Consider the following 16,928-nt stretch of genomic DNA (forward strand, 5'->3'; position numbering starts at 1 on the left):
AAAAGATGTGTGTTGTAAATCAAACTTTCAAAAAAAAATTCCAGCACTACCAGTTTCTCCTAGTCTTTGGTAGCTAGATGTGGAATCACGGAATTCTCAGAGTTGGAAGAGACAGAATGGATGATACTGCAGTTATTTAAAGCCCAGCCTTGAAAGTCAAGAAAACTGGATCTTTACTCATAGATGCAGAATCTTCTAGTAAACTTGTTTTGAGTGTAATCAAGTCCTTAAGAATCTACCCACCACATTAAATCTAAGGGAATTTTTCCCTCAATTCAATGGAGCCAGCTTTGCTTTTAAATCTTTCTGTACCATGACCTTCTCCTTGTTTACTGGCCAACAGTACATACCTATCTCAGTGACACTATGCAGTGACTTCCACCTTTGCATTATGTATTGCAAGTGTACATGTAGTGATAGCTTAAAGTGTTCAATGCCAATAAATAACAGTAACTGACATCACTCTAAAATCACCGTACTTCTGAAGCAAACAGAGAAATGCAAACAGAAGGTGTTCACACGTGAGGCATATGTCAAGGGCTCTCAACCACACAACAATTTCCAGGGTGTGAGTGTTAATAAAGCAGAAGGCCCAAGAATTGTATCTATCCTGCATCCAACATTTCCTGCTGACTGGCTTGTTTCTTCTGCAGAAAGCAGATCTTCTGTAGCTCTCAAACTGTAAAGCTCTCAAACTGTAAAGTGAAAGAGCCTGAACTAGTTAGCACCAATGAAGAAACGTGCAGAAATGTGACTTAATGTGCTGTATGCCTAAGAGAAAACATTGTACTCCATCAGTTTCACTTTTCACAGAATCATGGAATTGTCAGAGTTGGAAGGGACCTCTAGAGATCATCTAGTCCAACTCCCAAACTGAACTTTCTGTTCAGTTCTGCTAAATCCCACTCCATTCCTCATTGCAAATCTGTCCTGGCAGGACTGACTGCAAGGTGGGGGTCAGTATCTTCTCCCAAGTAATGAGTGACAGAACAAAAGGAAACAGCCTCAAGTTGTGTCAGGGGCGGTTTACGATGGATATTATGATAAATTTCTTCACAGAAAAGGTTATCAAACATTGGAACAGACTGCCCAGGGAACTGGTGGAATCACCTCTGGTGGTATTTAAAAGATGGGTAGATGTGGTGCTGAGGGACATGGTTTAGTGGTGGTTTTGGCAGTGTTACGTAGATGGCTGGACTTGATGACCTTAAAGGTCCCTTCCAACCTAGATGATTCTATGACTCTATGATCCTCGTCTTACTCCAGTTTCCTTCCAGGATGTAATGATCAGAAGCCCTTTCCAAAGTGGTGCCTTTCCCTGGTAGGAGGTTTCCAGGAGGGATCTGAGTTGACTGCTATTTGTTTCAGTGGTAGATGGGAAAATCAGCTCTCTAAGCAAATGGTTTTGTCATCCTACCTGTGCTCTGGGAGCCTTAGGCTGTGTTCTGAGCTTACAACACAGCCTGGTTAGATCAAACAGGCTTTGTTAGTTTTTCCATGTTCTTCTAAAAGATGCTTTTTAACCCTCCTAGGATGTTACTTGAAAGACATCTTTGGAAAACAGCCTGTTATGAAGAGAAAAAGACCACAAAGTCAAACAGGAGACTCTTATCTTTCTGCCTTTTTTTTTTTTTTTCTTTAGTACCTGATTGCTGCATCTGTATTTACGTGTGATCTTATCTTGGAACCAGCCTGAGTACACAGGTCCCTCTGATTTCATTAGGCACCCTGTACAAGTGCTAATAGAACACGTCTCAAGGTGCATTACAACCCAAAGCCTTTGAGGTTGATAGGAGAGAGTTCACTTGAAACCCAGCCCCGCTTGCACCAGGCACGAAAACAACCTAAATTAAAGCAATCTGCCATCCAAGATCCTTCACCCCCAAGAAAATGGAGGCTACCACAACAATCACCATTATGAACATTCCTTCCCTTTAGCAGTACCCTCCTGGTGCCAGATTTTTCATCCTTTAGTCTAAGGGTATGAAGGAGTGAAGCAGCACTTAATGCTCCTCAAGAGGAAGGAAGAGTCATTACTGGAGACAAACTATCAGTTTGGTTCTATTAATCTGGACCCATCTGTCCCCAGGTCAGCTCTTGCCTGTGCCAACGAAACAACGACCAAAACACCCAGTTTCCTCTAGAGAGGCCACAGCTTTGGGCGTACAGTTCACAAATTTCAGCACCATTTAAGGGTCAAAGACGTTTCTGTTACAATCACAGACTGGCAGATGTTTACAGAAATAACCATTTCTTAGTAAATGGCAACTTCTTAGTCTTTTTGCAAGGTATTTCTTAACATGTTCTGCAAAGACTATCTATGAACACCTCATAGCTCACAGACACAGCTGAAAGCTATCCTAAGGATGAAATAGTACATTTGGTACCTCCAATTTACTGTATGGATGTTATCTGCATGAAAGTGGAAGTATTCAAGACCAGGCTGGATGGGGCTTTGAGCAACCCGGTCTAGTGGGAGGTGTCCCTGCCCATGGCAGGGGGGGTTGGAACTCGATGATCTTTAAGGTCCCTTCCAACTCTAACCATTCTATGATTCTATGAAATTGTGTTACCACTGAAAATCAATGGCAAAATCTTCTGGTTTAACTCACAAGTATTATCTTCCTTGAGCTATAATTTGGCACTTAAGGAGAGATGGGAGCCTCACAGACAAGGCACTGAAGAAACACAGACGTTAAAATTACATATGCAAAGCAATGAGAGGTTTTCCCTGACTTCTGCATGCTCTGAATCAGACCCATAGTAAGTAGCTCTGTAAGTGCAACAGACAACCAAATATTAAGCAGAGGAGCAGCCCTCAAATACTTTCCCAGGTACCTCACTTACTGTGAGCTCTGCGCTGGGTAATGGTGACAAGAACAGGCTGTCCAATTAGAGAAGTGCACTATAAATTGACTGGTGCTTCCGTGGGCAAGTGTTCCCTCCTGTGCTCTGTCACCCTCTCCCCAGGGTTTTGATTATTTACAGAAACAGTAAAGTCACCTTCCCCACAGATACTTTTTTTTCTAAGTGCTGCTAAAGATGGGGAAGTAATTAACTACATTAATCTTCCCATGGAAAGATGCCGTTGGCTCCACTGGTGGTAGACTCCGTTATCAACCTTATCAGCCTCTTGTTTGGCTGATACAACAGGAGCCATTTAGGCAGAAAACCCTGCTGCTTAGTGCTCCTTTGCTTCTTTCTTTCTCAGTAACTGGATAAAGGCAGGGCAAGATGAAGACACATCAGATTTTATTTCTGCCATTATTGTTTCTCACAGGCTTCCCAGTAGCAGACAGCATAAGCCCAAATGAAACAAAGCCAAAGAAAGCCAAACTCCCCCAAATAAAAAAGGAGAACAACGTACTCTTGCTGAAAAAGAGCAACTTTGACAGAGCACTGAAGGAGACTAAGTACCTGCTGGTGGAGTTCTGTGAGTATCAATTTCCGCTGTCTTTTACCCTGATGGTTCTGCAGAGCATGACTGATGGTGGGGCACTCAGGTACGCCTGTTTTGCTGTTGCTTTGTCCTCCAGTAGTCCTTGCTTGTTTTGTTTTTCTCCATGTATCTACTTCTGACCATGACTACTGTAATTTATTCCTTTTTGGTGTAGTTAAATACCAGTCTGCTACATAAGACAGATAGCAATAGTAAGACGGGTCCTCACGCGTACAGTGCTGAGTTGGCAATCTCTGCTTCCACTGCCTAATTTTGCAAATATGTGTTTCACAGCACTGATGGGTGGAACTCTGGGTACTAGAAAATAATCAGAGAGGGCTTTTCTCTATTTTATTTTCATCAGTGCTTTGTATGAGGTTTTTGCCGCATGGCATCTCTCCTCTGTGAGCATTTGGGCTTCAGGGAACGGCTTTTTACAACGTTTTGGCACCTTTAATTGCATTATATAAGACTGTGAGACTCTCCCTGAAATCAGTACTTGGTAAGGTAGAGGCTAGTTTGTGGTTTTTCTATTAGGTTCATGTTCATTCCTCATGGGGAGGAACCCTGTGGGACCTTTGGAGTAACTAACTGTTAGAAGGTCTGGCCATCTGAGCCTTACAGAAAGTAAATCACAAAAGCAAAAGCCAAACAGTATATTCTTGTTGTGTTACCCATCTGAAAGTTCAGACGCTGTGTAATTTCCCACTTCACAAACGTGGAGCTGGATCTGCTAGCAGCTCCCTGATAGCAGAAACTCTTCAATCTGCATAAGACAGTACAAGCTTCGGTTTTGTTGCTTGGGCTTGACCCTGCTACACTGTGCCACGCTCACTGAGCTCAGTGCACACATCCACTTAGCCTTAAATTATACAAACACCTTGCAAACTGGCCTTCCTTTGGAGGCAGGCATGAGAGACTGGCAAATGCTGAAAACCCCAATATATTCCGTATTTGAAAGGGATATTTGAAATTAAGGCAATATCCTAGCTTTGCAGAAATGCATGTAATGTGTTCTTTTGCCTCACTACCAAACGTGGATGATGATGATTAGTAGCAGTATTAGTAGTGTAGGTCAATCTGAAATGAAAATACTTGTATTTTTCCAGCAACAAAACCTAAAATACACTAACAGATTAATGAAACTAAAAATATGTTTGGATCATACCAAGTATTTAATTAATCCTGAAACAATGTTATAAAATTTTAAATATTTTTAAAATTTTCAGAACAAACACCTTAGAAATTTCTTTAAAACAATGTTTAAGACTTTTAAACACTTTTGAAGGTGTTGATATTTAGCAAGATTTTATTTTTTAATTGTAGACAGTCTAAAGCTATTTGCCAAATTCAGTCTGTTGTTGTAAACTGTTTTGATCTCTCTGAAGAGGCATTATTTTTGTGAAAGAATAATTTATCAGAAAAACCCTAGTCAAGCTGTATTCTCAGCTTTGTAAGAGCTGATTCAAAGCACAGAACCTAAACGTCCAGGTCAGAGAAGAGCTTGCAGCCAAACCTCTTTAGTACTGGCAGAACTGATCAACAAGGAGATCTTGCAACACACTTCAGGATTTTAACCTAATACTGAATGGAAAGAAGACATGTGAAAAGTTTCATAAAGAAATGAGAGTTGAAGAAAGAATTATTCAGAATACAGTAGTCCAGGGACTTTGGCACTCAAAGGATGTGGGAGATTTAAATCAGGATTTCTTTCCTCTACTTCAGAGCAGAGTGTTGGACCTCTCTCTCTGATATCCCACCACCTTCACAATTGGTGTTCTTCAGAATGCAAGGACATATACACTCTTCCATGCCACGCCGCATCTTCCAAAAAAGAGATGAAACACTGCTTCCAAATCACACCTTGCTCCAGTGATCCTCACTGCCTTCTGGTTTGGATTCAAGATCACCAGGTCTACCTGAAGTGCTTACTGAGAACTCATGGATTGCCATTCCCCCAACAAACCATAAAGGAATGTACAGTACCTGCAGAGAATTATGAAATCACTCATGAGAGTGACAAGCTCCACAGCCCAGAAACATTATCTGGAAATCACTGGCCTCAATCTCAATAGCTCCCTGTGAAGACAAGCCACTAAACAGCCTCTGGGGCAGTGCAGAACCATCCACAATGATGAACCAGATGGTTCATTTCCCCTAATCCTTTGCATTGCCACAGCACAAAGAGGCTAAAGATGGGACATGCTCACGTGCCTGCATAAAGCCCTAATATTTTATGTCCTACTCCTTAAAATAGGCTACCTAAATAAACAATCTATGTGAACATGGTACTACTGAGGGAACTTAGATAATGAGAGACAAAGCAATATTTTCTTCACGGTGAGGGTGACAGAGCCCTGGAACAGGCTGCCCAGGGAGGTTGTGGAGCCCCCTTCTTTGGAGATTTTCAAGACCCGCCTGGATGCAGTCCTGAGTAGCATTCTCTAAGCAATCCTGCTTCAGCAGGGGAGTTGGACTAGATGATCTATATGGTCCCTTCCAACTCTAAAAAAAAAAAAAAAAATTCAGTGAAATTCCCCAGATCTCACAGGAAATCTGTGGAGCTGCCAGGAATTAGCTTCAGAAATCCAGAACAAATGCAAGACCTGAGACCTTTCTCTTCTTGACCCTATTCTCAAGCATGGAGGCTCAGTCAGAGAATGTGGAGGAATCCCATGCTTCCCAGAAAGTGGGATTTGTTCTGTTGCTGTACCAACATGGGGAAAAGTTTGATTCAACACTCTAGGATCTGCTTTAGGTCCATATATTACGAGAAAATTCCAACACTTTCCCTGTTGCATATTATTATCTACTTACCAGTCCCACAACATTTATTAGGAGAGGCCTGCTTTGATGTCTTCTGCCCAGCGATTCCCAAGTCCTCCTAATGCCCTTCAGTTCCACCCTCACTGTGTCCCAGGTCTGTCTTCTTTCAGGCAAGGTTTACTATAAAAGCATACACTGACTTTCTGCCAAGCAGCATCAGGCCACCCTTGGGAGCTGGGCAAAGTACACAGGGCAAGTACCCAGCATGGAAACAAAGCAATGACCCAGAAATCCAGCACTCTTTTGCCCTCACTCCAACTGCATTGTGCAAGAAGAAAGTAACTGAAGGGGCAGCATTATTGAAGGTGAGGAAAGACACAGGCACAGAGGTTCCAGCTCCTCTTTGGGTTTTGGGAAAGGCACTGAGAACAATATCTGAAAACACAGTTGAGCAGCACACAGCAATGTGACTCCTCTCCTGTGGATGCCAGCCCTGCTGCCTGCCCCGCCAAGTTACGTGTGCTCTGTACGCGCTGGGAGCACCTGATCTCCATCCTCACGTGAAAGGGCTCGTCTGCTGCAGTCCGTGGCACTTCCCCATCCACATTGAACTGATAAAAGTATCACTCAAATACCTATGAGCACAGGGTATATAGAGCACTTGCCACCAGCAGAAGGTAGATCTTACAGCAGTGTTGCCTAGGTGGAAGAATTCTACTGCATATGTCAGCTGAATATAAGTCCCTGTGTTGACTTTCATTGCAGAATACTGTTGCTTTGAAATTAAAAAACAACACCAAACCCAAAAAATCCCAAGCACTGACAAAAATCTGCAGTACAGGGAGGATAAACTTTGTTCACTTATAAGCACAAGCACTACAAGCACTGCTGCACACCACCACAAACCGTAACCAGCTGCAAGTCATGCATTAGCTTGCTCTAATTTCCCAAGGAAAGCAACTGCCTGAACACAGTAAAATGCATCTCCTATTTAACTTCTCTTCAAAAGCCTTTCATAAACCTTTCCAACTTTCTGTCATCAGAATGGTTTTCAAAGGACATTGAAATATCCCATATGTCTTCATGCAAGAATAGTCCTCAGTTCCCCCAACCAGTATGGTGAAGACCATTCACATTTAAGGCTTTCCCAGGCTAGAGAGGCAGAAATAGCCCACAACATGCTACAGCCCCGGGGTAAAATACAGTGCATCAGCCCACATCAGCAACTGAGCATTTTGTGACTGAGACATCTTACATGTACCCAAGTACGCTGTTTCTGCAAAGAAGCAGGTATTAAACTGTTCTTTATTTTCACTGGCAATATAATGAGTTTAAACACAGCAGACACATTACGGTCAGGGATAAAGACCACCATTTAGCTGGACAACTAATGATGCACTGGAGGAACATACCCAGGGCAGCTCTGGTATCTCCATTCATGGCAATATTTAAAGCCAGATTAGTCAAATAGCTGTCAAGATCGGTTCAGATATGGTTTAACTTGCTTTAAGCCAGACCAATAACCTCTCCAAATCCCTCACAGCTCTAGTTCTGTAATCCTTTAACTAGGCTAGTGGCATATTTCAGGAAACACAAAATGTGTGCAGAGCACATTGCAACACCACATTCTCCCACCTACAGAAGAATCCAGGAAAAGGCCAAGACCCCAGTGAATGTTTGACTTTCCAAATCTCTGAGAATGCTTGCTCCTGTCCTTTCCAGTGAAAGTTTTTCACTTTCTAGATAAAGATGAGGATAACCTAAGGACAAGCACACAAGCGGTGCAGACCTTGTGCTGCTGCTGGTTTGTGTGCCAAGTGCACTCACATTTATGAAAAAGTGATGTTTACCTTTTCTAGCAGAACGTTTGTACCTCCAGTGAGACATCAGGTCAGCTATAGGATTCCTGCAGCCTGTGACTGAGAGTCTATGCTGAGATAATGACATTTAATAGGCAAGATGGGGATTACTCTTAAAGACAAACATCTCCTTTTCAGCGCAAAAGCTAAAGGTGATGTCATTGAAAAAAACAAGAAATTGCTGCCCGTGTATACATACAGTTCATAAAAAGGGGGATTTCTAGGAAGCAGGGGAGGCATGACTGCTTTTAAATCGATTACATAGATCAATGGTAAGTTCACTCATAAAGCCAACATCCAAAGCATACTCACTCCTGTGCTAAGATCTGATTTCAGCACACAGCAGTCTCCTCACCACAGGAGGTGAATGCAAACAGTTCAAGACCACCCAGAACAGGTATTTCTTACAACTAAACTTCCCACAGGAACCTAGAGCAGTGTGAGAGATAGTTGAACGTGAGTGCCCCATTCCTGTATGCTTCATCAGAAATCTGCGTCAGTCCTTTAGGAGTAATTCTTCTGAAAAGAGTCACTTAAATTGTTAGCAAAATATGCGTATAAAAATGAGCAGGGCAGTGAAAACACGTCTGGACAGGTACGAGAGTCACTCACTAGACGACCTTCTAGTTGCCTGCTGCAGAGACTTAGATTAGCATGGGTCACTTACGTAGGTGTCTCTTACACATGCTTATTTAACTGAATGCTTTGAATAAGGATCCAAACTGTAGAACAAACCTCAAGGATCCAAATGTAGAATAATCCTCAATGTTTTCATAGCAGAAGATCTCAAGTGAACTGCAAACATTAGCTTAGCTCGGTTTAAAAGTACAGAAGTCAGCACAGGAGATTATGGGCTGTACCTCATGCTAGAATAGAAGAATTCAAGGTCACACAAGAAAGTTTGCAATTGCAGCAAGATTAACATCCTTCCACTCTAATGTGTTAAATATGAATCCATCCTTCATCTCAAGAGTCTTCTACAGAGAAAACTATGAATGTGTAGTGAAACTGTAAAAGCAGCCTACACAGAAGATAAGAAACGGGACTGCTAAAATGACTTTCTGAACATGCAACTAACATGAAGGAAATCAGTATTTAGCATGACAACAGGCATATTTACAATGACTGCAGCAATCACTAGACCATCAATATAGACTGCAGAATGAAACTGGAGGCCACCAGCAATTAGCTAAAGGAGGAGGAACTCATCATGCTTTCATGTATACTCACTTCAAGAATGCTTTAAGGTCATTGAATACATTTATGTATCAGTAAAAGTTTTCTCTGTCCACATTTCAATGTATTTTAGTTCAGTAAGCTGCACTACGAAAAAAAAAGTAGCAGCTTAGTCAGGTTATTGATGTGCTCAAGAGAAAGAGTCTCAAAGTATAAGATTTCTGTTATTCTTCCCACCTTTGCCAGACCCAGTTGGTGTGGCTTTGAACAAAATATACTGTGACTCTCTAAGACAGAGATGATGACCTGTGAAGACATCCACCTTGCTCTTGATCTTTACGCAGTCATGTTGTAATTTCTTCAGAGAGGCAGGACTGGTTTCTCACAAAGTGAGGTACATTTCCAAGAACAAGACTGCTAGCAGCTTGAGCTGTAAAAATCAGCATTTTTGATGGTCTGATTAAAAATCTATATTTTAGTTTGTCAGGCTTTGCTTTCAATGTACATACAATTTCACATTAACCTACTTTGCTTGCCCATGGAAAGCAAAAACCAACAAAATTTGAGTTGCTGACATATGAGACGGGTAAAATATAAAAATGGATTTAAATCCTCAAATACGTAGGCTTTCTTATAGCTCATGAAATGGAAAATGTGGCAATCCTCCCACAACCGACACCCTTCTTTTGGGGAATGAGGGTGTGTATAAGATTTGCTCTACATGACCTTTAGAGGGAGGCATTCTTACAGCAGTTCCTAAAATAAGGGAAACTTCAGTCATCGGGGAAGGTGCTGAAAAATGCGACGCTGCTCTGCAGTGTGGGGCCTTCTCCTCACAAAGACAACACGCCACGCCAATACTGTCAGCAAAGTGGCTGCAGAAAAGGTGCTACAGTCTGCCCCCTGCAAGTGATTTAAAAAGGTGACTGGTTGCAGCTTAGTTGTTATAAAAAAGAAAAGAAAGAATAGAAATTCAACAGGACACCACACAGGTGCTTTTAACTGTCAGGGTTCTGTGGCCCTTTTTAGTTCTTCCCACATCTGAGCCAAAGAGCTTGAGTTGTTCTTACACACTGGGTAATCTATTTTCAGAATCTTCTGTACCCCTGACCAAATGGTGGCAATCTGTTAAGATGCTCCTTCAGCGGTTGACATCTGTTTTGAAAAGGATACTTCACAAAACAGCAGTGACACAGGGTGGGAGGGATTTTAGTTATATTTCCAAAAGACAGGCCAAAAACACTATCTAGGGAGAAAAATCAACAAACCCTTAAATTATCCTTCTTTTTATTTACAACACAACTGAAACTACTGATAATGAAGACATCCTCCCATTGTTAATACACTGCTGTTCCTGAGCTGACAGCCTTTGAAGGGCCTCTCACTTCTGGCAGCTGTGGCACAGCACACTCCTTCACACTGGCATCCCATCACCCACGCATGTCTTCTCTGGTGATCTCAACACCAACTCGGTTACCTCTCATCTGTGTCTGCCCCCATACTCTGCTGGCGCTCAGCTCTCCTCGAGTCTGGAGCCTGTGACGCTCACTGTGTTAGCCTCAGCAGCTGCTTCCTCACCCCAATGTCTGAAACGATCGGTGTCAATAAAAACCTAAAACAGAGGAAACAAAACAAAGCTCAAGAAAAGGTTCCAAATAAAAGGAGTGATGATTTCCTGCAACACTCAAGTGACTTGAAAAATAAAGCACCTGGGAGGCAAACAGAGAATGAGTAGAATGAAAAGGAATTGATGGAAAGCTGAAGAGGAGTCTAATCACTCAGGAAAGCAGTGGAAAGGTGTGTGATGGATGTTTCCATATGCTTTCTGGGTAGTCAAGGAAACAGTTTTTATCTGTCTGATGAAAAAGGCTGTTCACTCACTGAACCTCTGTCTTGCAGTTATTGGGGTAATGGTACTGGGATTTCTCCTGGTCTCTGAGTGCAGTGATTACTTTTTACAGGATGGAGTCATGCACTTTTCCCAGCTCCAGCCAGGAGCTAACAACTCTATCAACTCTCACTATTTAAGCACGCTAGTTACGTTACTAGTTGCCAGCAACTCTGCCTATTCAGTGATAAGAGACCATTCTTAAAATTTGGAATTGAAATATTTCAGAGAAAAACGTATCCTAAAATCCCCCAGTGAATCTACATAGATGTCTAATGTCCATAAAGCTTATTATTCCCTCTATATTTGGAAAGCCATTAAGTGGCTTCAGCTAGTGGCTTCTGATGCTGGACTTCAACAATTTCTTCTGCCCCTTCCCAAGAGAGTACCGTTTCACTGTGCAATAAGCATTTGATCTTCCAAATTCCCAGTTGTGGTAAAACAGCTGTGCAACCTTAGGTTATTAGGAAAAAGTCCTTATGGTGTGAAACATTGCCTTGTAATTAGAATCACAGAACCGTTTTGGTTGGAAGAGACCTGTAAGATCACCAGGTCCAACCGTTAACCCAGCAGTGCCAAGTTACTACTAACCATGTCCCTCAGCACCACATCTACGCATCTTTTAAATACCTCAAGGGATGGCAACTCAACCACCTCCCTGGGCAGCCTGTTCCAATGCTTGAAAACCCTTTCACTGAAGAAATTTCTCCTAATATCCAATCTGAGCCTCCTCTGGTACAACTTAAGGCCATTTCCTCTTGTCCTATTGCCTGTTATTTGGGAGAGAGACCGACCCTCACCTCGCTACAACCTCCTTTCAGGTAGCTGTAGAGAGCAGTAAGGTCTCCCCTAGCCTCCTTTTTCCCAGGCTGAGCAACCCCAGCTCCCTCAGAAGAGGGAAGAAGAATTAGCTAAAAGATGCTGGATCCCTAATGGCTATGTGGCTTCCAGCTCCTTATCCAATAGCACTCTGTCCAGAGCAATACACACTTCCTCTTGGAAAACCCAATAACTTGGTCTAACTGTTCTGGGCTAACCATGCCACGTACAGTCGTTGTGTATCAGCACTCTTAAACTGCATAGCAGGTACCTCATGTTTTATTTAAAAGTCCACATAATTTTGTATTCATTTTAAGCAAAGACATTTCATAAAGGCTCAACACACACTGCCCCTGGAAGCAGCAGTATTTCTATAGGGTAGACATGCTCTTTCTTATGTTGACAGGTCAGAACTTCTAATAGATATCATGGTTTTCTGCAGTTACACCTAGAACATACCAAGATACAACTGGAGATACTAGTCCAATTTTTTTTGTCCTGGGAGGTAACACATTACAAATTTGTTGGGGAAAATGTTCATAAGACCATTTTTATAATTAGGAAAAAGGAAACTGAAGTTAGGATCAAATCTCTCTGTAATAAAATAAATTTATTTGATGAAATTGTAATTTTACAGGCAATTAGAATACAATTTACTTCGGACTGATGCCTTAAGGCTCATTTACTTTATTGAGAGAAGTACCTTCTATTCATCACCATGGTATCCAAGTGCCCCCTGAATAGACACCAAGTTTTGTTCTAACAAGAATCCCCCTTTGGCATGTTAGTGGCTGGAGCAGCTGTTCCAGTGCCACGGTTTCTGGGAGCCTACAGCAAGACAGGTTTATATGTGGAAGAATTTGGAAGGGCCTATCAGGTTAATATTTTGAGAAAATAACATTATTTAATGCTACTCTTACCACTCCTCGCTGTAGCAGTTACGTGGAAGAAAATGATTGATGGTTGGGATACGGAGTAAGGATAATGATGAATAATACAAGAAATGTAACTCAGCACTGAGCTAGATTAGCAGTTTTATCTTTCAACTCTCTCCTACAGAAATGTTCATTCACATTTGGTTATAATTATTGTGGGCAATGTCTTCATCAGCTAGGCTGTAGAGAAGTGCGTTTGTAATTTTGTGAAAGAACAAAAGACAGCTACTTTTTTAGATTTATGCTTTGGCGCATATGTCTGTGTGCTTGTGTAAATACAGATCTGAATGTGTATATATATACACACACACAAATACACACACAGGAACACACATAAATATATGAAAACAACATTAACTAGATGTTTTTCATCTGTTCCTATTTGAAAAGTATATTGATGAAACTAAAAATTTTCTGTGCAGAATCTAAATAAAAACGTTTTGCTCTTTGTAATAATACTAATCTAAACAAGATAGGGTATCTCATAAAATTCATTTTCTTTTCAACCCAAGTTAGAAAACTGTAAAGCTCCATGCCTTTACCTCTCATTTGACTTTGAATACAGAGCAGCCATGTGTGACTAGTTTCTTTCTCTTATCCTTTTTTCATGTTAATATAACTCCAGGGCCCAGGTTAGGAATCACCTTCTTCCTCACAAGGTACAACTGCCATTTGAGCTAGAGAAGGGCTGCCACACAGCATGGCACGCAGTAATACACCCCCAGTGTCTGAAAGACCATACTCTGTTTCTCTCCTTCCCTCTTCCATATCTTATCTGGAAAACTAGTTTCTGCATTATAAAGGTTTGCCTCAGTGAAGTGGTTACAAAAATGGTATCTTATCAAAGAGTCTTAATGTAAGTAAAATCTAACTACCCTTGACCTCCCTTTTACTCCTACACAGAACAGTCAGTCAAACTACTTTTAATTCCACGTCATTTCTTCCCAACAGAAGACTATTGCAATCCTACTAGTTTTTCACTGTGACTGGTCCAAGGACATGTGGAGTGCTGAACAATCAGCACCAACACAAAGAAGTAAAAAGTAAAGATAAATTTCTCATTTATTTCTGAGTCATAAAAGATCTTATTCAACCCCTCCAGCTACTACTTGACACAACAACCTCCACTAGTAAGCTTCACGCTGCAGCCTATGTAACCCATTCTCCTTTGGTTGACCCTTTCCAGATGTTACTTTATCTCAGTCATCTCAGAATTTGTCTGAAGAATTTACCAAGGCTGCACGACAGCTGAAAAAAGAAGCACCAAGAATCCAATTTGGAAAAATTGATGTCACACACCAACATGATTTGAGAAAAGAATTCAATATTCGAGAGTTTCCTACTGTGAAATTTTTTGTGGATGGCAGCAGGGAAGATCCCATAGACTGCAAAGGTAAACTGTCTTATGCACTGATAAGATAATGAAATGTAATGATGGGATGTACTGATTTATTATCTGCTGAGAAGAAAAATATAGATGCTCAGATAAAGAATATGCAAGGTAGCAAACTGGTTTTGCCCATAGTTTTAAACATACAATTGCCTCCAATACAAGAACTTGGATTTGAATTCATCTTCGAAGTGCATAAACTGAACTGTATGTTTAGTTCACACAGCCAAATTCATTGCTGGTGTCATTCCACCGACTACAGAGATTCACCCCAACAAGATGACTTACTCCTATTAACGACAATAAACATAAATAAATTAGTTATGCCAAACAAGAATTTGGTCCCAAACGTGCTCTGTTTGCACTTCTTCTAGCTCACTGCAATTCCCACGGGTAGCACACCTATGGAAGGAGGCTGGAGCAATACTTGTGAATCACTAAGTTCACACTAAGTATACAGGCACACTTCCTAAACCAAAGAAAAGAATTTTGCAATTTAGCCATCAGAGGGAGCTCATATGTGGCTCAAAAAAAACCATAGAATAATTTGAAATCATTGATAAAAAGTTATTAAGCAAAGACAACAATATTGAAATAGGACTGACTTGAGCAATGCTTGAAAATCCAGGCCTAATTAGAGTTTTTTCCTTCACTGAACGTATTAAAATGAAAGATATTTAAATACTTTTTTTCCTAAAATGATGAACTTCTACAGAGTTGACAAAATTTGCATGACTTGGCCAAGCGTCTGTTAGTGTAGTCTAAGCAGATACAACCGAGTCACAAGTTTAATACAACCAACAAAACCAGGAACCTAAAGTTTCCTCCTGAGCCTGTGCACAGCCAAGTGCTCTGACTTTAACTGCTGGGCCCCCTGTGGCTGCTGCTGCTGGAAGCTGATCTTCGGTATTTTTAGTAACTTGCTCTTCCTCGCTATTGAATTTCTTACAAAGTTCCCATCATCTAGACTTGTGCAAACAGTAGTTTCTGCACAAATACCACCGAAAGCGTGATTTGCCATACTGAACTTTTATTAGAGGTGCTGATACATGACAGCGAAAGCACCTACCTTCACTCTCTGATTAAATCTACAGCATTGACAAGAAAACCTCTTTTAAACTGGTAAACCTATTTGACAGGTATGCTTGGGAGAACTGGAGAATAGAGTACCACAACACAACATATACAGTCACCCTTCAGCAGACAGCTGCTATTTAAGACACACTTACCATCAAGACACAGTAAATTAGGAAACTGGCTTCTGCTCTGTGATTTTACAAGACAGCATCAACTGTTCAGACCACATGTACCACCAATAATGACTTAAAATACATTTTGTTGACTGGTAAATGCTTATATACAACTACTGGTAAAATCTCACGTATCACAAATGACTTAAACCACAGAGAACTGGCAACTGAAAACGTGCAGTGACCATCCAATGACTTCTCATACAGAACTTGGCATACTTCATACCAGAAAAGAAACTGCAGACCTCACTTAAATCAAGAAATTAACTCAAATACTTTACGGAAGAGGGAATTTTTGAATGGTTGTCCTGGCAATGGACATAGCATGAAAGCCAAATCCTAGGCTTTGTAAAATCATCATTTACAACTCCAAGGCCAGAATTTGGCCAGTAGAAACAAGCTACACACGCTGTTTAAAGCAACCCAATAGAAAGATTAACCACACGAAAAATACGCTGAGGGATTATATCGCTGACATAATCTGCAAGAGCTCAATTCTGCATTTAGACAGCAGAAGTCAAGCAGTGTGTGGCCACTAGATACTGCTCTGTGCTTTGCTCTGCCTCCTGTACACTCCAGTGCAGATGCCTGCCTGCTTCACCTTGAAAAAATAGTATTTTAAACTAGTTACAGTGCAGCCTGCTGCAAAATGACTTGATGGCAGTAAAATGGCCTGACTCAATTTTGATCTTGTCATATTGCTAAAATGCACAGCACTAGGACTTGCATCTTTGATGATCCACTTGTACTGTGCATCTTGACTCTAGCACTTCACAGCATACAGACTTTTTCATATACAATTTTCATTAACCCTTTGCTGGACTCTTGCTCTGGCCCAACAAGGATGTCATACTCACAAAGGTGAAAGGGCTACTTTATGGCTGGGATTTTCATCTCCTGAGCCTCAATTTGTGGCTCCAATTCCTCTGAAAACATGATAGCTAGAAAATGTATTTTTTAAAGATAGAAAATGTATTTTTTAAAGAGACTCAAGATTCCTAAAACTGTTGGAAGCTTGAAGAGAATTTACCAAATAAACAGACTGACTGTAATCTCAGTAAAACTGGCAGCAGTAATTTGGAAGCCAAAAGATGGAACAATCCAGAATTAAAAGATAACTTTGACACTTCAGCTTTGTTTCCTATGCCTAAACTGAAAAGTGAAGCTGCAGAACCACAGAGGAATTTTAACGCGTCTCTGTGCCTATCAGATCCCTTCTGCAGCACCAGAGGAACAATTTTGACACCTAATTTAATTGAACAGACAGTTCAATAAAATCTACAATTGGTTTGAAGTCATTTTGGATTAAACCTCAGGTCGATAGCTCTTTATAGCTTACTGTGATTTTGGGACACATGAAACCTTGCAAAACAGGTTTTCTACTTGTCTGAGTTTCCTCATGTCTA

General features: G+C 41.1%; 1 protein-coding gene across 1 annotated transcript in view; it reads left to right on the forward strand.

Moving 5' to 3' along the window:
- Positions 1-3,234: 3,234 nt before the first annotated feature.
- Positions 3,235-16,928, forward strand: part of PDILT (protein disulfide isomerase like, testis expressed) — a 28,129-nt gene continuing 14,435 nt past the window's right edge. Inside the window, exons 1-2 of the mRNA XM_074158778.1 lie at positions 3,235-3,433; positions 14,069-14,275. Coding sequence (XP_074014879.1) covers positions 3,235-3,433; positions 14,069-14,275 — 406 coding nt within the window. The remainder of the gene's footprint in view (positions 3,434-14,068; positions 14,276-16,928) is intronic.

This window comes from Numenius arquata, chromosome 14, assembly GCF_964106895.1.
Source record: "Numenius arquata chromosome 14, bNumArq3.hap1.1, whole genome shotgun sequence".
Classification (NCBI taxonomy): domain Eukaryota; kingdom Metazoa; phylum Chordata; class Aves; order Charadriiformes; family Scolopacidae; genus Numenius; species Numenius arquata.